The sequence below is a fragment of the Daucus carota genome, chromosome 2 (assembly GCF_001625215.2).
Source record: "Daucus carota subsp. sativus chromosome 2, DH1 v3.0, whole genome shotgun sequence".
NCBI classification, from domain to species: Eukaryota; Viridiplantae; Streptophyta; class Magnoliopsida; order Apiales; family Apiaceae; genus Daucus; species Daucus carota.
The window spans coordinates 51757649-51780846 of record NC_030382.2 but is presented as its reverse complement, the minus strand read 5'-3'; the positions used below and the strand labels follow the sequence as shown (position 1 = coordinate 51780846).

At 33.9% G+C, this 23198-nt stretch overlaps 4 protein-coding genes across 4 annotated transcripts; 2 read left to right on the top strand and 2 right to left on the bottom strand.

Moving 5' to 3' along the window:
* Positions 1 to 6108: 6108 nt before the first annotated feature.
* LOC108206189 (uncharacterized) lies at positions 6109 to 7449 on the bottom strand. Its single transcript, XM_017376410.2, has one exon. It carries the CDS (start codon positions 7321 to 7323, stop codon positions 6253 to 6255), a length of 1071 nt encoding a protein of 356 aa, XP_017231899.1. The 5' UTR covers positions 7324 to 7449; the 3' UTR covers positions 6109 to 6252.
* Positions 7450 to 8106: 657 nt separating this feature from the next.
* LOC108208293 (homogentisate phytyltransferase 1, chloroplastic) lies at positions 8107 to 14931 on the bottom strand. The gene is made up of 12 exons (XM_017378812.2): positions 14698 to 14931; positions 13575 to 13873; positions 13399 to 13482; positions 13209 to 13283; positions 13003 to 13086; positions 12677 to 12766; positions 11389 to 11490; positions 11205 to 11300; positions 9903 to 9974; positions 9360 to 9455; positions 9155 to 9259; positions 8107 to 8439 (listed from the first exon to the last, which is right to left on the bottom strand). The coding sequence occupies exons 1-12, from the start codon at positions 14765 to 14767 to the stop codon at positions 8398 to 8400; spliced, it is 1215 nt and encodes a 404-aa protein (XP_017234301.1). The 5' UTR covers positions 14768 to 14931; the 3' UTR covers positions 8107 to 8397.
* Positions 14932 to 16216: 1285 nt separating this feature from the next.
* Positions 16217 to 21988, top strand: LOC135150557 (protein ECERIFERUM 26-like). The gene is made up of 3 exons (XM_064086930.1): positions 16217 to 16633; positions 16934 to 17576; positions 21733 to 21988. Exons 1-3 carry the CDS (start codon positions 16217 to 16219, stop codon positions 21975 to 21977), a joined length of 1305 nt encoding a protein of 434 aa, XP_063943000.1. The 3' UTR covers positions 21978 to 21988.
* LOC135150823 (uncharacterized) lies at positions 17878 to 21392 on the top strand. Its single transcript, XM_064088062.1, has 4 exons — positions 17878 to 18005; positions 18094 to 19716; positions 19800 to 20801; positions 20889 to 21392. Exons 2-4 carry the CDS (start codon positions 18094 to 18096, stop codon positions 21177 to 21179), a joined length of 2916 nt encoding a protein of 971 aa, XP_063944132.1. The 5' UTR covers positions 17878 to 18005; the 3' UTR covers positions 21180 to 21392.
* Positions 21989 to 23198: the final 1210 nt, after the last annotated feature.

The following is a 23198-nucleotide window of genomic DNA, read 5'->3' as shown; positions in this document are numbered from 1 at the left end:
TCAGATTATTTATGGAATATAGTAATTTGAAAGTTTTAATCTGATTTTGTTTCAGATTATTTAATTATGGGAAAGAGTATACTTATATAAAGGAGAAGCGAGGGGCGTGTATGTGGCGCCTCTCACATCGCTCCGTTCTATTTTTCTAATTTATTGGAATTTTTGAATGAAAAATATCAAAAATTAGAACTACCTTTTTTAGTTTCGGGTATATTGGAAGTAAGTTTCATAATCTGATTTTGTTTCAGATTATTTATGGAATATAGTAGTTTGAAAGTTTTAATCTGATTTTGTTTCAGATTATTTAATTATGGGAAAGAGTAGCACACAAGTCTCTCTACACCTATAAATACCCCTATAAATTGTAGGGTTTTGGATCATCTAAATACAACCTCCTTTCTCTCAATACCACAACTCTACCTGTCTCTGGTGATAGTTCTCTTGCTTGATTTCTAACTCGGTGGTGTCGTTCTTCTGCAACGATAAGTGAAGGCTGTTTATATATTATTAAAAGAATAAAGGTTGTTACAAGCAAAGATAGTTGTAAATCGCCACGTGGGAGTCGACAAATTGAAACAAGGGAAAAGAATATAGTCTTGACATATTATTGATGGATGATATCAATAAATTAACTATTAGTGATGTATGTTTGTGCTTATTCTTTTATAATATTTGTTTTGTTCATCAGACATGTTTGTTGTTGTTAAATTTTATATGATTTACTTTGTATTACAAGAAAATATGGTGGAGAAGCGAGGGGCGTGTGACGCCTCTCACATCGCTCCCTTCTATTTTTCTAATTTCTGGAATTTTTGGATGAAAAATATCAAAAATTAGAACTATCTTTTTTAGTTTCGGGTATATTAGATCAAGTTTCAGAATCTGATTTTGTTTCAGATTATTTACAGAATATAGTAGCTTGAAAGTTTTAATCTGATTTTGTTTCATATTATTTAATTATGGGAAAGAGTAGCACACAAATCTAGGTAAGGTTTTGGATCATCTAAACACAAACTCCTCTGTCTCAATACTACAACCTCACGGATTTAAGTTAGATGTTTTTGTACACAATCAATCCAAAAAAAATTGGCGGAAGGTGACAATGTAAGAACAAGATTACTTTTCAAAAAAAAAAATACAAATAAAATTAAGATTCGTCGTGCTTCAAATTGTTAATTACATTTATAAATTTATTTCCATTTTTTCACCATGAATTATAGTCCAATTTTTCAATTTTATATATTAGTATTGGTATTACATCAATATTTTTATAATATAAAATTATTTTATCCTACAAATTTTAATTTTGAAACGTTAATATAGTTTTTATAGACAACCAAAAAATTATTTTATTCTACAAATATTAATATTGAATCATTAATATAATTTTTATAACGTTAATATAGTTTTTATAGACAGCCACAAAATTATTTTATTCTACAAATATTAATATTGAATCATTAATATAATTTTTATAGACCGCCGCAACGCGCGGCTTCTCAACTAGTTAGAATATATAACAAATAGACAGAATATATTACAATGAGTTAGGTATGTATTTAAACAAATATTATAATTCTTCCACCTAAAACTTTGTAGAACGTAACCAGTTTTGACTGGGAAAATACTCCTAACTAATAAGCTAACGACTAACAAACATGTAATACTCCCCCTTCCAAAATACAGGTACTCATCCCGGCCGCTTTCAGTTACCCTTTAACAAATTTACGTATGTTAATAAAATATTAGCTGAGTATTTAATTTTTAATAAATATAATAAATTAAATTTTATGTACATTAGTTTGAAGTTCAAAAGTATTCAAAGAAAAAATATTCAAACAATAGCTTTGAATAGAAATATAAATATTTTAGGATAATTTTTGCCGAAAAGGACAAATCTTTTGGGACGGATGTAGTATTTGTTTTGCTTTAAACTAATCCATATTAAATCCTTATTTTTGCCTAATATTAGTCCAATATAAAATTATATTTGTTTTGGTTAAACTAACTCATATTAAATCCTTTTTCTTTTTTACTATTTTAAGCCCATACAAAATAGTTTCGAATAGAAATATAAATATTTTAGGATAATTTTTTCCGGAATGAACAAATCTTTTGGGACGGAGGTAGTATTTGTTTTGCTTAAACTAATCCATATTAAATCTTTATTTTTGCCTAATATTAGTCCAATATAAAATTATATTTGTTTTGGTTAAACTAACTCATATTAAATCTTTTTTCTTTTTTACTATTTTAAGCCCATACAAAATTTCAGGGAACCCAAAATTTCTAATATACTCCCTCTGTTTTTTATTTTTTTTATATGACACTTTTGACTTGGACACGTATCTCTAGATGGCTTGACCGGGTAGTAAAAATTATTATTTTTGATTGATTTTTTTTGTGAATTAATATTTTGATTATATATTTTTATTCAGAATTTTTTTTTCAAAAATAATACTTTTAACTACGCGGTCAAAGCACTTAAAAATGTGTGTCAAAAAGTCAAACGTTATATATTAAAAAACGGAGGGAGTAATTATAAAAATTTCCCCTATGTTACCGATACCGTACATATAAATTATGAAATTATCAAGATAAGAAACTGCAGGAGTTAGGGATGAGCAAAACCGAATCAGAAACCGAAATCGAAACCATAAAAAACCGAGCGAAACCGCACCATTAAAAACCGAACCAATTAAGAACCAAACCGAATAGAAACCGAACCATTAATATGGTTGTGGTTTGGTTTTTCATTTTTGTAAACCGAATATAAACCGAACCGAACCGAACCGAATAAAATTATATATGTATATTTATTTATATATATTAATATATATATATATATATATATTAATATTTTGATTAAATTATATAGAATGCATTATATTTTATAAATTGTATTATATATATTATACACAAATGATTATTAACAGTGTAGTGTTTGATTACATCTGTAAGACTTTTCTGAATTTTAGCATTCTGCTATTCCCATAAATGAGAGCTTCAATTCTCAACATTTTGTAGAATGTTTTGAGATCTTCTACCAATTCAAAATGTGGCTATTTATAAGTCTTTTTTACTGTTAATTTCTGGTGTGCCAGTTTTTAGATATTCTTACACCACATCATTATATTTAGTTTCAGCCTTCTCTCTGGTAGGAATGTGTGCATTCTTGGTGGATCTTCATAGCTAATACACCGCAATTTGGAAGAAGAATAATGAATATTGGACTTTATACAGCCCTGTCATGTTTACTAGGATAAGTTGCACATTTTTTATTATTTGGTTTTAAAACCGAAACCACACCATTTCAAACCGAAACCGAATTAAGAAAACCGAACCGCACCAATATTATTTAGTTCGGTTTTGGTTTTTGATTTTAGAAACCGAATTAATATGGTTACGGTTCGGTTTTTGATTCAAACCGAACCAAACCGAATCACGCTCATCCCAAGAGTATACATGATCGATGGGAATCTAGAAAGCAGGGATACTTCACTCACCCGCCGCACCGCGCACTCGATTCTTGGGGATTCTTCGATACTCGGGGATTCTTGGGGATTCTTTGTATATGATTAATTCTATGATTAGTTGAATACTCTATCACTTAACTACCTTATAATGTGATAATTGTGTTATTAAATAATTATATTGTATATTGTTAAGTATATTGAACTTATTTATTCAATTATTTGGTTTAAATATGTATAACTCTCTTCAAATACATGTATAAAATATATTTTTAATATATTAATATTTGCCAAATCTCCCCGCACCCGAATCCCCATAATTTTAGATTTGCCGAATTCCCGTATCCCCGTACCGCGCACCCCCGTACCCGCACCCGCACTCATGCTTCCTAGATGGGAATACTGCAAAGATCTAATATTAATTGCCTAATTGGCTTACTATTCACTAGATATTAATATGACAGTTAAAGACTATGGTTTTTGCAAATCTTTTTTCGACGAATTCTAGCTACGATTCTACGGTGACTGCGAAATTCAAATGAATCGGGCGGGTCGGGTCAGCTGTAAAGCTTCCTGGAACTTGAGTGACAATAGACTAACAGGTCAAGAGGAGACGGGAGCACTGTGTGGAATGAATCATTTGAACTGGGAATGCGTCAAAATATATGGAATAATTTGCGTGGAACAAACTTTTGGCTTGATTGACCTGCGACTCTACGAGCAACAATATCTCAATTTTAAGGAAATATACTACATACCGGACACTAGTATAAAAAATCCTGACTTAAAATTTTAGAGTTCTTTCACTTATAATAAAAAGAGGTTAATTATTTAGTTGGTCACTTTGTCATTGAAGTGGATTTAATGTATTAAGTTGATCACTAAACTGAAAACAATATTAAGATGGTCACTAAAATGACCATAAATCTCAAACAAGTAACTCGAAATATGGGTTCAAGCAAGAAAAATATTACTCCCTCTGATCCTTATTATAAGGCAATAAGATTTTTTACACACATTTCTAGGTGCTTTGACCATCTATTTAAAATTATTTTTTAAAAATTTTTCTTTTTATGAATCAAAATATGTGATATATATTTTAATTCATAAAAAGAAAATTTAAAAAAAAATAATTTTAAGTGTGTGGTCAAAGCACCTAGAATTGTGTGCAAAAAGTCTTAGTGACTTATAATAAGGACCAGAAGGAGTATTCATCACTAATTTCTATAATAATAAAAACACTATTATACCCACTACTTTTTTCCAAAATCTCAAATCTATTATTAAAAATAAATGAGTTCCACCATTTTACCTATTTTTCATCTAACTTCATTAAATTAATTTTTTTTTGTTTTTGTGTCCAATCCCAATATATATTATTCACCGGGACGCAGGAAGTATACTGCATAGAGATTTAACATCCCGTGTGATACCTTAATTTCAACAGAACCAGTTATAATAATGGATGCAAAGAAGCTGCAAGAAATCGTAAAAATTACTCTCTCCATTTCAAATTAGATGAGCTAGTTGATTTTGGGCACGTAATTTAAGGTGTATTGACCGTCTAGTTCCGAAATTTATTTTTCTAATTTCCTTTTTGTAAACAAAAAATTCATATTTAAACTTTTATTTGTAAAAATAAAATTTTAAAAATAAATAATGTAGCTATGCTGTCATCTTAAAGTGCGTGCCTGAAGTCAACTACCTCATCTCATCTAATTTGAGATGGAAGGAGTATTATAACTGTGAATATGTTGTTCCACCGTGCAGGGCAGGGGTGTGGCATGAGTTGTAAGATGATGATTACGGTGACAAGGAGACTGGCATGAGTTGGGTTGATTATGATTGGGAATATAAAACCAACCGACCAAACCACAACACATGCATGTGAATCTCGGCTGGCGTCTTTTGTACTAGCCCCGGCTCCTATTTTTCTTTATCTACTTTTCTGCTTTAATGACTTTTTTATTTCATTATTCAAACTTCTTCTTCTCGAGTTATTCTTTATTTGAACGCCTGTATCTCTTGCCTGCCTTGCTTTTGCTAGCTGCTAATTGCCCGTGCTCACCGGTCACCACCACTTTAGTCTCTTCTGGTGATATATAAAATTTAGGGCACATGTTAATAGTAATTTTTAAATAAATTTATTGATTAAAATTTTTATGTACTTCAAATTCATTATTATTATGAAATTGAAATCAATAAAAAATCATCACCCGACTAAAAATTGATTGTTGGTGTAGGCAGGAGCGGATCTCGGATTTAAATTTTAAGAGAGCACCAAGCAAATTTTCGGAAACACTTATATATTTTTAAATTTTATGGAGACACTCCTATATTTTTGCAAAATTTCGAATAATGAAAAAATGTAAAAAAAAAATTTAGTAAGAGCACGTGTCCCCACGCCTCTTCCTAGATCCGCACCGCACCTGTGTATGCAGGTAAAGTTGTAAACACATGCTAGAAAACATCCTATGAACGTACACTAAAAAAAACTCGATATATTTATATATCTGTATATAAATATTAAAATATTTATTTAATGGATTTTAAAAGAGCTGGTTTTCACAAAACTTGTTATTTTTGATTATCTACTTTAATCTTATGTATAAATGGGAGCAAGCAAGCAACAATATTATTCAACAAAACTGCTGATTTAATTGTAAGCAAATGAACCCAATCTGTAGCTTATACATTGATCTGTAATGGAATACTAATCCGTTCCTTGTAAAAAATTCAACAAAAAAATAAATAATTACCAAAGAATTACACTTCCTCATCAATTCTTCCAAGCATAGAGCAATAGCGAAAACCCAGAAGGAAGCTTAAGCTGATTCTCTTCAATACTCTCCCACTCCATAACAGAATTCGAAGAAGCCGACGACAACGAAGAAGACGAACAGCTACTCGTTGAGCTCGTCAGCACTCCCTTCTTCAACTTCCTCGCTTCATATCCAATCCCGCACGACTGCCGTTGCTGCGACCATAAACTACTCGAATCATCATCGTCGTCGGAAAATCCGAGCTTCTCGAATTTGAACATGAATAATGCGTGGCCGTCGTCTTTGTCTTTCTCATCGAATAGCCAGTCGTGAACGTCCCACGAGACTTGTATTTGAATTCCGTCGACTTGGATTCTCTCGTTTCCGCGAAACTTCCATTCTAAATGTTTAATTCGGAGCACGCGTTTGTTGTCTATGGTGAGAATGAGGCTGCTTTTGTTATTGACCAGTCTGCAATCGACGAGAATGTTGCGTGTTTTGTCGCCGAATGTGGCTTTGGTTGCGTATACTCTGTGTGCGCCACGCACGTGCTCTCTCTTCAGAATCATCGATTGATTAGGGTTAGGGTTAGGGTTTGATGTTGATGATGATGACGATGATTTGGTTCTCGAGTAGGCTTGTTTCGGGGAGTCTCCGATGAGGAGGATCATATCTCCGTCTAAGACGACGGCGATGTAGAATCCGGACTCGGGTTCGGGTCTTGACCCGAACTTGGCGTTCGAGAAGTCGTAGAAAATGCGAGGGTTTTTCGCGTGAGGGCTGGGGGAAACGGCTAGTTTTCTCGATCCGTGTTTTTTCCAGAAAAGGAAAGGTTTGAGGTGGAGGGTGAAAGAAGGAAAGCTCTGGTCCGAAACGACGTCGTGGGAGGTGTAGTGCACGTGGAGGGAGCGGCTCATCACATTCTTGGACCATGTAAGAGCAAACAGGCCTATTTCGGTTTGGTAAAGAGATGTGGTGAGTTTAGGACTCGTCGTGTTTTCCGGCGGTGGTTGCCGTGGCTTCGCCGCCGCGCGATGGACGGTGATCGCCGTGCTTGTGGCGGCGGTGGGGTGGAGTTGTGGTGGCATGGTTTTATAAATTCGGGGTGGGTTTGAGAGAGGGGAAAGGTGGAGAAAGAAGGGGTTTTATGGAGAGAGATGCATAGAATGTGTGAGGTCCGTGTAATAATGAAAGAACAGCTGGGAAGAAAGAAAAATGTTGAACGTTTTCTAATACAAGTGGACGGAGTTTGAAATTGACCGAATCAGAGATTTTGACCTCATACTTATCGCATCTCGGTCTTTTGGAATTTCTTTTGTGAGTTTGGTATAAATATTTCGAAAATATCAGAAATATAATTAAATTTTATTGGATCAAAAAATTATATTTTTTTTGAAGTCTAGCGGCAATTAAGATTATTAAAAAACCAAATTTTGATGCTATTTAAAAATAATTTAATATGATGGATTCAGAGGAATGCATTCGTATTTCTTATATTTCCTAAAACACTTCAAATATAAAGACTCTACTTCACAATTTTATAAAACATTTTCAGTAGATTGTTTCTAGAAAAAAATCAATTATATATTTTACCATCTACTAAATCTACATTTTATTATTTATTAATAACATGTTATAATATATTAACCTCAGTTTCCATATTGGAGTCATTCACAACAATATTGAATACGACCTAGTTATTATGCTCAACAAAGGACGCCCGGAAACAATTTAAAAAGTGGCCGAATTTTCTTAAATCTACCTGCCGGTAAGCTAATGCTACAGACAACGTCAACCGATCTACTAGTTCAATAATCTAAAATTCTAGCCATATTGTATACGTTGTTATTCCCTCTTTGTTTCCCTTTTCTTGGTATATCAAATGTTTTTATCAAGTTGATTAAACTGCAGGATGACAAAGTAAGAGTTGCTCAGTCTCCACTTCTCGGATTCAGGCAACAGAATTTTACCGATTACAATCCAAACAACTACAAAAATACAAGTCCACATCACAGAAGTGAAAAAAAGTGCCAAACCAAAATATGTTACAAGCCTGTTTAAAAGGCGCATTTCATGACAGCTGGTGCAAGTAGAGCGAGGTATAGGAGACCAATTATACATCATCAGGGTGAAAGCACATACGGATCCAGTTGGTTGGCTTCTTAGCGCACAAAAGGAATCAGAAGATACTCGGCATAAAATAGCTGCAAGAGAGTTAAAAAGTTGCACACAGATGTTAAAGCAGATGCAGATAGAATGCAGCACAAGGAAAATTCTGTGAACGCAATTTCATTAATCTTTTGAAGTATATGGGTAGTCACCATTCAGGTGGAGAACATTGATGCCTGATGGATCACGCTATCTTTGCAGATAGTCGCGTGAGACATTACTGGCTAGTACTTTACCACGATATATAGCATGTAGTGTTCTCATAAAACTCCGTCCCTTCACTATGTTTTAATGATGAGATAATTATGTCAGAGATGCTTAGAAACTATGTGACTGCATCCTTAGTGGTATACTAGGAGTTATGTTCCAGGCATTTACCAGTATAATTAGTGGGCGTACAGTTATAGTTGTATCACAGACTGTGGCAGAGCCACAATTACAGATGAGGATGGGCCAATTTTTATTTTTTTTTTATATTTTCAGAAATTCAAATTTGAACCTTAACTTATAGTTAGCTTATAAGTTAAGATTTTTATTGTACTTTTTCAACTTTAAGCTCCCCAAGCACCACCACCTATGTCCTATTGCAGAAACCCACAATAATGAGACTTATATACATTTAAGACTTAAACTGCTATGAAGCTATGCGGTCTTTCATGAGGCACATCTAATATTGTCTTCTAGAACTTTATAGCGGAGGACAATACCTTCTATCAATATCCTTAAAATAAAATAAGCAACTTTTCGCACCTTCCATATGGACATGTAAAATGAAGTTACAGATGCATTATCCTTGAGATTAACAGAATTTGCTCGAAGCCAAAGAACTGAAGCAAGTGTGCAGTGACCTATCACCTGCAGAAGATAATAATAAATGAAACATCAGCAATAAGGAATTCGTATAACACAAAAATATAGAACTAGATATTAATAGATCTTTTACAATATAACATACAGTTACAAGCTTGCTTAATAGGAATGAGGATGAAGCTCCAATCACCAAAGCAGATGCATAGGCAATAAGCAGAATGCCAATACAAAGCCAAAACACCTTCACAAAAAGATTAAGAAGTTTAAGATCTAACATATATTATTACAATATCTACCAACTATTGTATATTTGTATATCTATCTCTCTTCAGATTCTCTAGTGCCACCTATCTTCACGTTGTCCTTTTTGCTATTCCCTCGTATTCAAAATGAATTTTTTTTCATTAATATGATTCATTCATCCCCAATCAGAGCTATTATTTTCTCCAACTTCATTTCTCATACTTCGCTCAGTTCTATCTCCAAACAAACTTCAGAACTAGAATATTCTTTGGACCACATTAGCGTTATCAACCTTTATTCTTCTTTCTTTAATTATTCATATATATCTTTTGTATCTTGAATTGATTGCAAATATTTTTCATATACTACATGTCATTTATAAGGTTTGAAATCAGGTCATCAACTTAAGAATAACTAAATACATAAGCCTTAAAAAATTACTAACTCTCTTCTGGCCAAGGCTGACGCTTAAGGACTGAATGCCAAAGTCTCTGTCTCCATCTACATCAGGTATGTCCTGCATTTGGTGAGATCAACCTTAAATTGTAATCCATAAGAGCTGTTGAACAGTTGAAGTGTTCCGATAATACACAGGTGCACGCGCACACACACATATTAACACATAAAACAACTAAAAAAAACAAAAGCATGCACCAGTACATTACCGCCACCTAGACATTGATTAATTCAATGATTATTCCTGGCCAAACTTTTCTCTACAATCAAAGTTTATACTAGATATATATATATGTTATTAAGTAAAATAATAACAAGTCATTACCGCTTCATCTATTCGTCATCCTCTGTCAAAAATAAAAGTGACGACAGAAACTCCTAATTTTCATCGTATCTTATATTCTACATTATAATCTACTACTACTATTTTTTACTATCAGCATTCACACGTACCTTTTCACCTTACACAACAAATATTGCATTCGAGTCGGTTTATCATAAAAAATTACAAAATAAGCTCGATATACCTGATATTTACATGTACGGGCATAAGCAACTCTAGTAAACTGGACTCAGCTTTGTGGACAGCTTTGTGGACAGGATATCAAGAAAGGGACCGTAAAAGTTAATTGTATAGTTTCTCAACAAAAAAGGTTTACCGGCAGTGTGAAGTTGGCCAGATATCTATACAGATTTAAGGGAAAATTTTGTTTTGCAAAAAAAAAAAATAATTAGGGAGAACTTGAGGTCTGCCAATATCACATGATTAAGACTATACAAGTTATGCTTATGCATCTAGCAAACATGGTTAAAAACACACTCAATGATGCTAGTAAAACTAAGAGTCTCGAGTAAAGTGAAGCAATAAGGATAATGAATTCTAAAACAATGCCAAATCTCGTTTTAAATGCAGCTATCGATCTGGCAATGATCACATTGCCGTGGTTTTGTGGTTTTGTTCCGAGTAAAGCTATAGTTTTGTCATGGGACAGTAACTAATGTAATTGTGTGGTAATATAAGTATATAGGCATCAAACATATAGATGCATATATAGTGATGTAAATACTATTTGTTTTATTATGTTAATTAGTGAAACTGGAACGCTTCTGTTGCTTCATCATATTCTCAGTTATGCTTTGGAACAAAAACAAAGTTGTCAAGATTTACATAGTACCGAAGTATAAAGTAACTAGAACCAATGCTCTTTTTCGGATGAAACACTCATTTCTTATAAAGATATTTCAGATAAACTTATAGCCCAAAGCAGAGAGAGCTATCCATCAATAATACCTTGAATAGAGCAATGACAGTGGTGAACAAGCTTATACTGACAGTCGCGAAACACAAGGACCTTGGGAATACCATTGGTCTGCCAAGCACGTATTTCTGTAGACGATGCATCTCCTTCCAATTAATTAGAATGTGTATATATAGCAGCATCTACTTATTACATGCTTGCATCACAACAATTTACCTGGATATGGTAGAAGAAGGCAAGATTAACTGTAATTGCCCTTACAGTGAGAATAGAAATTGCGGCAAGGAAAGCATTTCTCTTCCATCTGAGAAAAGGAAGCTGCATGAAACATATATCAGGTACAAGAGTATCTTAAAACTACCTCAATCCTCTTACATATTTCTCTACTTGATCCAAAGTTACCAGCATTCTGAGGATGCTCATGAGGTAAATAGGCGATCATGGATTTGGCGCTAAAGCAATATGTTACTCTATACTGTATATGGGAGCTGATCCTCCAATTATTATATCTATGACTCTCTTACTCTGATTTATCAAATTACTAGCGATGTTTCAAAAAACTTATTCAGAACTTTAATCTGAATCTTCAAAATAATATTTTTAATATTTCGGATTACTTGGACTATTATAAATCTGTTAATTTCTGGCACTTGAAGTCATTTACACTGAGCGTGAAGCCATGATACTCTTCACACCTTCAATATAGCAAACAAGTATATACTTACCTGCGGATATAACCCAATAACAACTCATTCAAGTGATACATGTCATTATCCTACAAGTGTCATTAGGTGCTCTATTGCTCTAACATTGTTCCATTAGGCAGATGAAGTTGTACTTTACACAGCTACTAATCAATCCTGCAAGGCGTTTTTATTCTGCCAAATTCTTCTACAGAATTTAACACTTCATACCAAATTAATCTTATGCAGAGACGCAGTGGGAGATTATAAGAGGTAAAGAGGCAGAGATTAAATAAAAGAAAGGGACGAAGGAGTACAAAGAAAAAGAAAGGGACAGAGGAGGACAAAGAGTCAGTAAGGGTGGGACCAACTTGGTTTAAAAAAATATATAAGGAAAGCTCAGTGAACACAATAAAGATTTTCATAGTCACCCTTTGAACAATATTCTTGAGATATAGGTGTGCACCACTCATTGCTCAATCCAGTTAAAAAGGTGTTGCGGTGATTTCTGTTTGCAATGTCATATGCTACAAATTTGTTTTCTTAGAATAAAATGTTAAGCTGTCAATTCTTAAACGAGTGAGGTAAAGAACTAGCAAGAACTCTCATGAAAGCAAACCACCCCTACAATCCAACATCCAAGCGAGTTTATGCATAAGCTCAATTATAGAACACCAGTTGCAATGTAGCTTTCTTGTTCATGTCCACTTGTCCAAGTATTATTCTCTTTGCATGCGTAAGAATATTAATTTAGATCTATGTATATTTTTGGTGGTTATGAATACTATCGAGTCTGGAAACTGCAGACATATGAAACATACCTCGACTGAATATGCACTCCCAAACAGAAAGCATATAAGTAGCGCAAAAAACACTGGTGGAGACTGAAACATGATTCCCATAGCAAAACTCTGCAAAACCGTGTCAAAGACCTCATTATGTGCACGAGCACAAACACTCTTCTATCCTATTGTACAAGTCAGTTACATAACTAAGTTTTTGTTGCTGACTGAAACTACGTTGATAAATTCAGAGTATACAATACAATGTAATAAAATTGTTAAATATATTTTTTCATTTCTTATCACATACCTGATTCCACAATTTAAACATATATAATCTTATAAACAATGGGGGGAGTACTCACCATGAGCCCGCATGCTGAAACGATTGCTTTTCCTAATCCCATAGAATATTCTCCAGAAGCCAATGGCAGATTGGGTTTGTTTACCTGAGGAACATGTGCAGGGAAACAAGAATAAATACAATTAAGAATACAAAATATATATGCCCCCCTCCAACAAAAAAAGATGAGCTCAACAAAACCGAAATAACAATACTTTAGCAGGGTACCTTGTCTATCTCAACATCAAACAACTGATTCAATCCGACCACATAAATGTTCATAAAAATTGATGGGATCAGTGCCTACAATTTCAATACAAGCAGCGATGAAAAATGATTTGAACTTTTAGCCTTGCAATGTATCCAAATATCTAGCTTTGTAACATTTGAACTCAGATATATATATATAATCTGCTACCTTCAGGTATCCAATAAAAAACGCTGGTGACAAGTCTCCAAGTGAAGTCACGGGCAGCAAAGAAACTGAAGTTATGCCGATAATCTGTTTGCAAGAAAAAATTAATCATTCAAACGACTCTGCAAAGCCATTGCATTGACACCTTTCTCAGTTAAGATGATTTAACTGTCACTTACAGTTCCAATGACAGTGTGTGGACGACAAAACCGGTAAAATGTATCAATTTTTCTCCGTAGATCATCCTGTAGTAATGTCAACTGATCATCTCTGGGTTCTAATATAAACCCGTGTTCTACTAGTCCACAAAATGTCTGTCCAGGTAGTTTGTTCCCTGTGGTTGGTTTACTACAGCTGCTGTTGATACTAAGTGTTGCAGCCAATATTTTCCCGCAAGAACGCACGGAAAGTTTACGTTCAGTACTTCCGTTTGGAAATGTTAAGTGTCTTTGTGGATGCTGAAGCAAAGTGAGAAGGCCTATTGGAATTTAAAATAAAATAAAATTATACTGTGTGCATGAATGCATGGTCACAATACTCCTATATGATACACCAAGATCTAGTACAGCTGCTTTGCAGTATGTGTGACACAAGCTCTTTAATATTACATGTTATGTATACCTGAGCGGATTTAGCAAGAGACACCCGGACACATCCTTCTTAAAATATATATATGTATGATCAAATTTGCAAAATCATATATGTAAGATCTAAACAAAAGGGCAAAGAGATAAAGATCGGAGGCACTCTATGAAAACATCAATCAATAGCTGATAAAACAAAATAAATAAAGTCGAAACCGCTAAAATCTTGTAAATATGCGAACATCGACCTACACCTTATCTCCAATTAAAGAATGCCCAAATATATATTAAAAAAATTAAAACACGAAAACAAAATTGATAATTAAAGGAAAATGCTAGGTATCAAAAATTATTCCCTAATTTTTTTTCTAAATCTTAGTTGTCAATATATAATTGGTTCAACTCACACTTGATAACGATCTCTGTATGCACATAAACCACGTAATTAAAATCGGATATCTACTGCATCGTTTGGAAAAAAATTGGGACAAAATTTGGGTACGCAACATTATTCATAATCAAAATATTAAATATGAGGAGATGTTTGAATGTTGGAAGATAAACCTAACAGTAAATTAACAAGAAGAAGACATGATGAATCGAAAGTAATAGTTGAGATTGTTGCAGAACAATCATCAGTTAAAACATTATCAAAGAGAGAATTGTGATTAATAAAATACAACGATGCTATACAAGTCTAATTATACATCATCATCACCTTGTTGTTGTTGCGGAGAGTTTCGGAGACGCCAGGAGACGAGTGAATTAATATTATGGGCTTCAAGCATTGCTCCGATCCTTTCTTCCTCGCTTCCTCTTGTTTTCTGTTTTTGTAAAATAATAATCTCTACGCATATACATACACTGTACACGCACACTCTCGGTAGATATACTGCTACTTATAAACACCGACTTGATGGTTTACTAGCTGGGACTGGGCTTTTTCGGCACTTGGCACTAGCCTTACAGGTGGCATGCATTCCCCGTTGAGTCATTCCTTCTTCTTTTTCAATATTTCTTTTTTTTTATTCATTATTCTTTTCTGTGGTTTTTATCCTTTAGTTATGTAATATTATATTATTTGAAGGTCCTCAATTTTATCTTTTTGTGAATACAGGCCGAAAAATTATTATCAATAGTTTATGTGTAAGATATCGATGATCGCCACTAAAATATTATATGAAATAATTTTATAAGAATTTAAAGATATTATATCATTTCCTTTTTCTGTCGGGATAAAATCCGTTCTCTTATTTTTTTTTTATCATATTTTTACGTAACAGAATAGTTTTCAGGTGATTGCTTTTATTATATAATTTTATAATTAAATATTTATTTCTCTTCAAAATGAATATATCGGTTTAATATCTTATTAATGAAAATGTAAGATTAGCATGTTTAAATGTTTGATTAAAATATGTGTGAGAGAGATAAAAAGGTTCATATTTGTATATTTTATTAACATCGTGCTATTTTAATGATATTCTGCATTTAATTTTGATGTGAAAAGTATCACATGTCAGTGAAATGAAGATTTGGAACGGACTTACAAATAAAGAATAAGATTGGACTTTTAATGCGTCAATATTCTTTAGCCTTTTTGGCTAAGAAAAACCTTAATTGGTTAAGTTTTATAATTAAATTACTCCGAATGGATAAAAAGAACTAATTACCTCTTTTATATAAATTCATTAACTTCTCTACTTATTGTATCTTTTAAAGTGATGTAAAGTTAGCGGTTGATGTGTAGAAAAAATCATCCTATATAATTTGGAGGGTGTGACTCATGTGAGTGCATAATCTATTCATATTCCTTCTGAATGCAAACAATTCATGGTAGAAGACATTTTTCAAAATATTGGCCATGTTTTATTGGGTCTTAAAGCCCACTGAAAATCAAAGCTGAATTCGTAATGCCCACACATAGAAGTCTATAATAATCAGGCCCAGGTCCAGAGGTTCCCCCAATCTAGAAACCACGGTGAGAAGAAAGCCCAGCATGATTGATAAACTGGACGGTCTTTCTTTCTTATACTTTATAAAACTTCTCTGTCCCTTTAATGAATCCGTTTATTTTGTTCAGTTTTTCATTTCTTCAAATATTGAAAAATTTCGTCTAAATTTTTGTGAGCATGTTCTCTATTTTAATAATATTTTTTGTAACGTACGACCCACAGCCGCTACCTATTTAAACATGTGTCCATCATCAAAATTATTCACAGTTAAAGGCTATACTCATGACTCGAATCTCTTCTATTCGCAAGCGGACTGTGGTCAGCAGCAGGCCGGTTCCATCAGGAAAAACCTGCCAACTCTCTGTTCTCGACCCTATTATGGAAAAAAATAACGTTCGAGTCGTCTTGTATTACAAGAATCTGGTGAAGATTGATGGTGGCGGAATTATGAGAAAGCTAACCGATTCACTAGCTGAGTTGCTTTTCAATTTTCCAATGATCACCGGACGACTAGGGAAGATGCCGGAAGGGCATTGGATTATCAAGTGCAATGACGCCGGAGTTCGATTTGTGGAGGGTGAGGCAGAAGGGAATGTAGAGGAGTGGCTTCGGAATGTAAATAGGGAGAAAGAGCTTCAGCTTGTTCACTGGGAAGAGATGTTTCACAAACCATACTTCTGGTCTCCCCTTTACATCCAGGTATAATAATATTAATTTATTTACAATCCAGATCAAATTCCGAGTCTTTCAAAAATCGGGTCAAGTTCCAAAATCCTAAATTTGAATATAAGCCAAAATCAATAATTAAGATAACCCACCATAATGATTTGTTAGTGCATTTGATAGTCATACTTATGCCTATAAGCTGAGTTAGAGTCTCCGCCTGTCGATGAGTGTTACAAATATAATTTGGTCCCCAATCATTTGAAAAACTTGTTCGGACGACATTAAATTTGATGACTACTGAAGAACCTAAATTTGTGACTTGGATCATTGCAGAATACTGAATTTAAAGAAGGTGGATTAGCTATTGGCTTGATGAGCTGCAGTCACCTTTTCGCTGATCCGATTTGCGCCACCATGTTTCTTAAAGCCTGGACAGAGACTACTTTAGGCCAAACAATGACATCTCCGCCATTCTTCCACCCCTTGCCCCCACGACGACATGCCAATACTAACCAAACCCATCGACACCACCACGAGTTGATCAGCCGCTATAAAAAACTAATTTCATCATCCCCTGCACCCGAACCTCAATGTGTGACTACAGTCACCTTACAATTCTCACATCAAATGGCCACAGCTTGCGTGGCCATGCACCAAGGCCTCACCCTAACACCATTCGAGGCTCTAGTCGCACTGTTTTGGGTAGCTATAAGCCAGGTTAAAGGATCGAAATCCGGGCTCATAAACATGTCAATATGTTCAGACACGAGAAAAGCTTTAGGACTAGACAAGGGCTTTTTCGGAAACTGCATGATACATAACAAAGTTAATTTTCCTAGTCCTCTGGACCATAATGAATCGAAGGTTCTAAAAGCAGGTACAACCATAAAAAATGCTGCCAAGAAGATGGATCATGAGGGCATTATGGACTTAGTGGAATGGTTAGAACATAACAATCATGAGTCTGCTCTATTGAGTATTGATAAGTGGTCATGATTTAATTTGTGTTAAGGGAAAATTAATTTAAAAGTCCCTGAACTATTGGTGTTTTATTTTCTGGGTCCCTGAAATAAAGATTCCAATATCCGGGTCATTTATGTTTTCAGTTTTCTTGTTTGGGTCCTTCCGTTAACTGAGATTCTAACGGACGTTAGAATCTCGATGACGTGGCAACTCTCTTTACACGTGTCATTTAGCATGTGATAAAAAAACAAATAAACAGCAAATTAAGATACATATAAGCATAAGTTAAAACATAAATATAATAATACATTAAAATAAGCATTTAGACAGACACAAGTACAAGTCAGGAACAAGACGCGATTCAGGGGTTTTCAAAAGCGCAATTAGGGTTCTTAAACCAATTAGGGATTCTCTCGACTGAAGATTTATACTGGGGTTTAAGGTATGTAATTCTCGTAAATAATGCTTTGCATACTCTAATTAATCTTTTACTCGTCTAATCGTATGTATAATCATGTCTAATCTTGCAGATGGATTCTAATGTAACTTTACATTTTCATCACGGGGGTGAATTCGCATTCACGAATGGGGTTAAATACTACAAAGGAGGTAAGGTTGAACATGTTTATAATCAAAGGTTGGATGTTTTGTCAATGCCGATGTTTGATGATTATGTGCGCACTGAACTTGAATACGATGATTTTAAGATATATTGGCATAAATCTGGTTGTCTTTTTAATGAGGTTAATTGCAAGTTATTATGGGATGCTGAGAGTTTAATGGAAATGTGTGCTTATGGTCTTAGTGCTGGTAGGATAGACTTATATATTGATCATGCTAGTGAAGCTGGGGGTGAGTCTGGGCATGGTGAAAATTATGAACAGGGAGGTGATGCTACTGGAGTTAATGAGAGTGATGAAGAGTATAGTGATGGTGATGACAGTGATGGGAGTGATAAGGACTATGATAGTGAGGGATCTGATGAAGAGGTGAGTGATAGGGATCATCTTAGTGATTATGATGATGAATTTAATCAGGTAATGACAAATAAGAAGAAAGTGTTAAAACATAAAAGTAATCCAACAATGCAAGCTGATGATGATGATTTAAATATCCCCATTGCTAAATTGATTGCTAAAGATAAACCAAAAATTAAGGAAAAAAAGAAGGAATCTGTTGGTGAACATGGCTGGGAGAGTGACTATGATTCTGATTCATACAAGATTGTGGGTAAAGAGTCTTCTGACTCTAGTGATAATGAGGCTGCTTCTGTTAAGAAAAAGAAGAAGATTGGTAGGTCTAGGAAATCACATGCTACATTTAATATCAGGACTCCCATGAAGAACATAGATTTTGAACCTGGTTTAATGTTTAGTGATGTGAAGGTGTTAAAAAATGCTATTATAGACTATGCTGTTGAACAACAAAGGGAAATTTGGTTTAAAAAAAATGATCTTATAAGAGTTCAAGCAAGATGCAGAGAGAATTGTCCTTGGTACTTGTTTGCTAGCAAGGTAGATTCAACTGGTGGATTTCAAGTTAAAACTTACAAAAAAGATCACAATTGTGTACTTGTGCACAAACATAAGTTCTTGAGATCAGATTGGTTAGTTAGAAAGTTTGGTAGTAAAGTGAGGGCTAATCCTAAGTGGAAGTTGAGGGAATTTCAGCAACATGTATTTGAGATGCATAATTTGGTTATTTCAAAAAATCAGTGTTGGCTTGCAAAAAAACTAGCTTTGTCTGAGATAGAAGGGGAGATAGCTAAGCAGTATAGAAGGCTCTATGACTATGGTGCTGAAATTTTAAATTCAAATCCCGAAAGTACTGTGAAAATAGCTGTTGAAAGGTCAGATGCTACCAATACATCCACTTTTAAGAGAATCTATATATGTTTTGGTGCCTTGAAATTGGGATTTAAAGAAGGATGTAGAAAGATAATAGGCCTGGATGGATGTTTTTTGAAGAGTTATGTTAAGGGAGAGTTGTTGGCTGCAATAGGAAGGGATGGAAATAATGGAATGTTTCCAATTGCTTGGGCCGTGGTAGATGTTGAGTCCACTGAAACTTGGGAATGGTTCATTAGCTTGTTAAAGGCAGACTTGGAGCTTGATGATGGTCATGGGTACACCCTAATGACAGATCAACAGAAGGTATTGAATCTGAGTTTTTTTTTAACAAGTTTAATACTTATTTATGTGTATTGAATCTGAGTTTGTTTTATGATTTTTGACAGGGATTAAAACATGCAATTGATCATTTACTACCAAGAGCAGAGCATAGGTGCTGTGCAAGGCATATCTATGCTAATTGGAGAAAAAACCATCCAGGCACAGCTCTTAAAAACCTCTTCTGGATGGCTTCCAAATCAACAACAGTTGAGGAGTTCAACTTGCATATGGATCAAATTAAAGGTATCTCCCCCCTTGCACATTCAGACTTGTTAAAAACAGAACCAAAATTCTGGAGTAGAGCTTTTTTCGATACATTAACCAAATGTGAGATGGTTGATAATAATTTATCAGAGTGTTTTAATAGTTGGATTCTGGAAGCAAGATACAAGCCTATTCTTAAATTGTTAGATGAAATTAGATTACAGGTGATGGAGAGGATTTATAAGAAAAGAGATTGGATGTCTGGTATTGAATCTGAGTTATGTCCTAAAATAATTACCAAGTTAAATTATAGCATAGAAGGGACTAGATTTTGCAAATCTACTTGGACTGGAGGTAATGAATGTGAGGTCAGGGACATTGATGGGGGACAGTGGGTGGTTGACATGGTGAGTAAGAAGTGTACTTGTAGGAGATGGGAATTAAATGGAATTCCATGTACACATGGATGTCAAGCCTTATTTAGCATGAATGAAAAACCTGAAGACAAAGTGGATCCTTGTTACCTCAAAAGTTCATATGTCAAAGCCTATTCTCATCTACTTAGACCTATGAAGGGGTCATTGTATTGGCCTAAAACAGGTTACCCAGATATAATTCCTCCAAAGGCAAGAAGGATGCCTGGGAGGCCTAAGAAAAACAGGAGGAAAGAACAAGGTGAACAAGGAGCTGGCCAGAAGCTAAGTAAGAAAGGAGTGCTCCTTAGATGTAGCCAGTGCTTAAAGGCTGGACATAATAAAGCAACCTGCAAAGCTACTGCAGAGGAAATAACAGAGATACAGAGGTCTGCAATGGATGCAAAGAAAGCTCAAAGTGAGGCAGCAAGGGCAGAAGCAGCTATAAATGTAAGTACTTCATCAGAGTTGCATTTCAATACTCTATACTTGATTATTTTTGCCAAATAAAACACTAAATACATGCTATATTTGTAGAGGAGCAAGAAGGCAGCAAGTCAAAAAAAGAAATCTACAACTCAGCCACAAGCTGCAGCTCCAGGAGAACCACAAATCAAGAGAAAGAGAGGCAGACCAGCAAAAACTAAAAAATCTGAAGTCTTTCCTCCACCACCTCCATTGCCTCCTCCTGGTGTTGGTGTTTATGTCTGTCAAGACGGAGAAACTTACCTAACAACAGTTGGCTCAACAGTTATAGTCTCAAGCTCACAACCAAGTGCCCAAAATCCAACAATTAATGTTAGTCAACACAGTGCAAGCCAACCATGAAATCAAGTCATAGCCAGATTTTTGAAGTACTTTTGAATGTATTGAAAACATAATTCCTCTTCAAGGTCATTTAAGTACTTTTGAATTTTATTTTGCTCTTTAGATCAAGTATTTTGGCATGTAACTTGAAAACAAATTGTGATATTTTCATATTAAGTATTTTGGATCTTTTGTAATCGATGAAAGTTTAAGTATTAAGATTTCTTACAGGTTCATATAATTTCAAGTTTAGCATACATTATTTCAACGCGAATTTAGATTAAATAAATTATGTACAAAGGCAGGAACAATTACAAGCATAAACTTGCTACAAACACATAATTGCTAATAGTTTAGGGACTTATAGAATAAAATTCACTGACACGTGTAAAGTGACTTGCCACGTCATCGAGATTCTAACGTCCGTTAGAATCTCAGTTAACAGAAGGACCCAAACAAGAAAACTGAAAACATAAATGACCCGGATATTGGAATCTTTATTTCAGGGACCCAGACAATAAAACACTAATAGTTCAGGGACTTTGAAATTAATTTTCCCTTTGTGTTAACTTAGAGAATGTGGAAGCTTATAACTTAAAATTTGATGATGACTTAGGCAGACCAATTAGAGCTTGGTATTATATTGAGCCGGTGGTAGGAGAAGGGCAATTAATAATTCTTCCGTCACCTGAATCCGGCGAGGATGATCTTAGCAGGAGGGTTGTTATGGTTACTCTTCCCGTATATGAAGCTGTCAAGTTATGCGAAGAAGCTGTTTTGATGAAGTTTTGTCCAACTATTTGGATGGATGGGTTGTAACTAGTTTCTTCAACTAAGAGGGGTGTATTGTATTGAGATTTTAAAGCATTTTTTTGCATTCATGAAATCCGAGAGTATTCGATTGGGATTGTTTGAAATCCATTAAAATCTTGAGGTATTCAATTGGGATTTTAAATTATGCTACAAAATCTGGTGGTATTCAATTGGGATTTTAAATTATGCTTTAAAATCCGATGGCATTCAATTGAGATTGTTTAAAATTCATTAAAATCTGATGGTATTCAAATGCTGATGGATTTTTTTTCATTTCATAAAATGATGGATTTTGTGGCATTCTTCAGTGTATTTTAAGTTTTTTGAAATCCCACCAAATTCAATGGGATTTTGAAGCATTGTACTTAAATCCTATCAACTCTGCGACATTTCGTCAAGAATCCGCATAAAATCAAAATCCCATACAATCCATTAAAATCCATAGACTAAACACAATGCATTAAAATCCCAATCGAATAGACCCCGTAAATGTATGCTTTGTGGCTCAGGAAATCAAAAAGAGATTAGTGTCATGTACTACAAGTTAAGTGGATAATGGATGCCACTTTCCATGGGTACCAAATACTAGCATATCATCAAGTATAAGCTATTTTTATTTTTCTTAATTATTCTTATTTAACATATAAATCTATAATATTTATCAATGGTCAACAAACTCTGATTAATTAATTTGAAATTTTCAATTAATTCTTAAATTTTTTTATTGATTTATTTATTAAACTTGAACTAAAAAAAAACTCTTGATTTATCAAAAAAAATCTCTGATAAAACTCTAAAAAATATTCAATTAGTAGTTCAACCGATTAGTTTCGATTTTTAATTTAGCCGAGATGATAATCAAATCTAAGTCATCTTATATCTCTCTCTATGTAAGTTAGTTCTATAATTTTTATTTATAAAAAATAATAATACTAAACACTGTTTAAATCTGTATAAATTAATTCTACAGGAGTATTAAAAAATTTTAAAATATTATTTTATATATTCACCTTTTACATAAATGACGAGAGTTGATTATTTTTTTATTATTAAACATTTCACTTTTTTTTAAAATAAAACATTTTACTTTTGTTAAAGAAAACTAGATCGTGAATGATTTCATTTTATTTTTAGCATCAACACAATACAGCTGTAATAATACCCCTCCTAACGGTGCTAAACATTATAGTACTATCAAATAACAAAAAATAATATCTTATATATCAT

Coding starts and splice junctions, on each gene's coding strand:
- LOC108206189 (XM_017376410.2), bottom strand. CDS start 7,323: ATGCCACCACAACTCCACCCCACCGCCGCCACAAGCACGGCGATCACC.
- LOC108208293 (XM_017378812.2), bottom strand. CDS start 14,767: ATGCTTGAAGCCCATAATATTAATTCACTCGTCTCCTGGCGTCTCCGA. Junction 9,975..11,204: donor CTGTCATTGCTCTATTCAAG/GTATTATTGATG, acceptor CACCAAATGCAG/GACATACCTGATGTAGATGG. Junction 9,260..9,359: donor TATTAAGCAAGCTTGTAACT/GTATGTTATATT, acceptor TATCTTCTGCAG/GTGATAGGTCACTGCACACT.
- LOC135150557 (XM_064086930.1), top strand. CDS start 16,217: ATGACTCGAATCTCTTCTATTCGCAAGCGGACTGTGGTCAGCAGCAGG. Junction 16,634..16,933: donor GGTCTCCCCTTTACATCCAG/GTATAATAATAT, acceptor GGATCATTGCAG/AATACTGAATTTAAAGAAGG. Junction 17,577..21,732: donor TCATGAGTCTGCTCTATTGA/GTATTGATAAGT, acceptor GTGTTAACTTAG/AGAATGTGGAAGCTTATAAC.
- LOC135150823 (XM_064088062.1), top strand. CDS start 18,094: ATGGATTCTAATGTAACTTTACATTTTCATCACGGGGGTGAATTCGCA. Junction 19,717..19,799: donor TAATGACAGATCAACAGAAG/GTATTGAATCTG, acceptor GATTTTTGACAG/GGATTAAAACATGCAATTGA. Junction 20,802..20,888: donor GGGCAGAAGCAGCTATAAAT/GTAAGTACTTCA, acceptor CTATATTTGTAG/AGGAGCAAGAAGGCAGCAAG.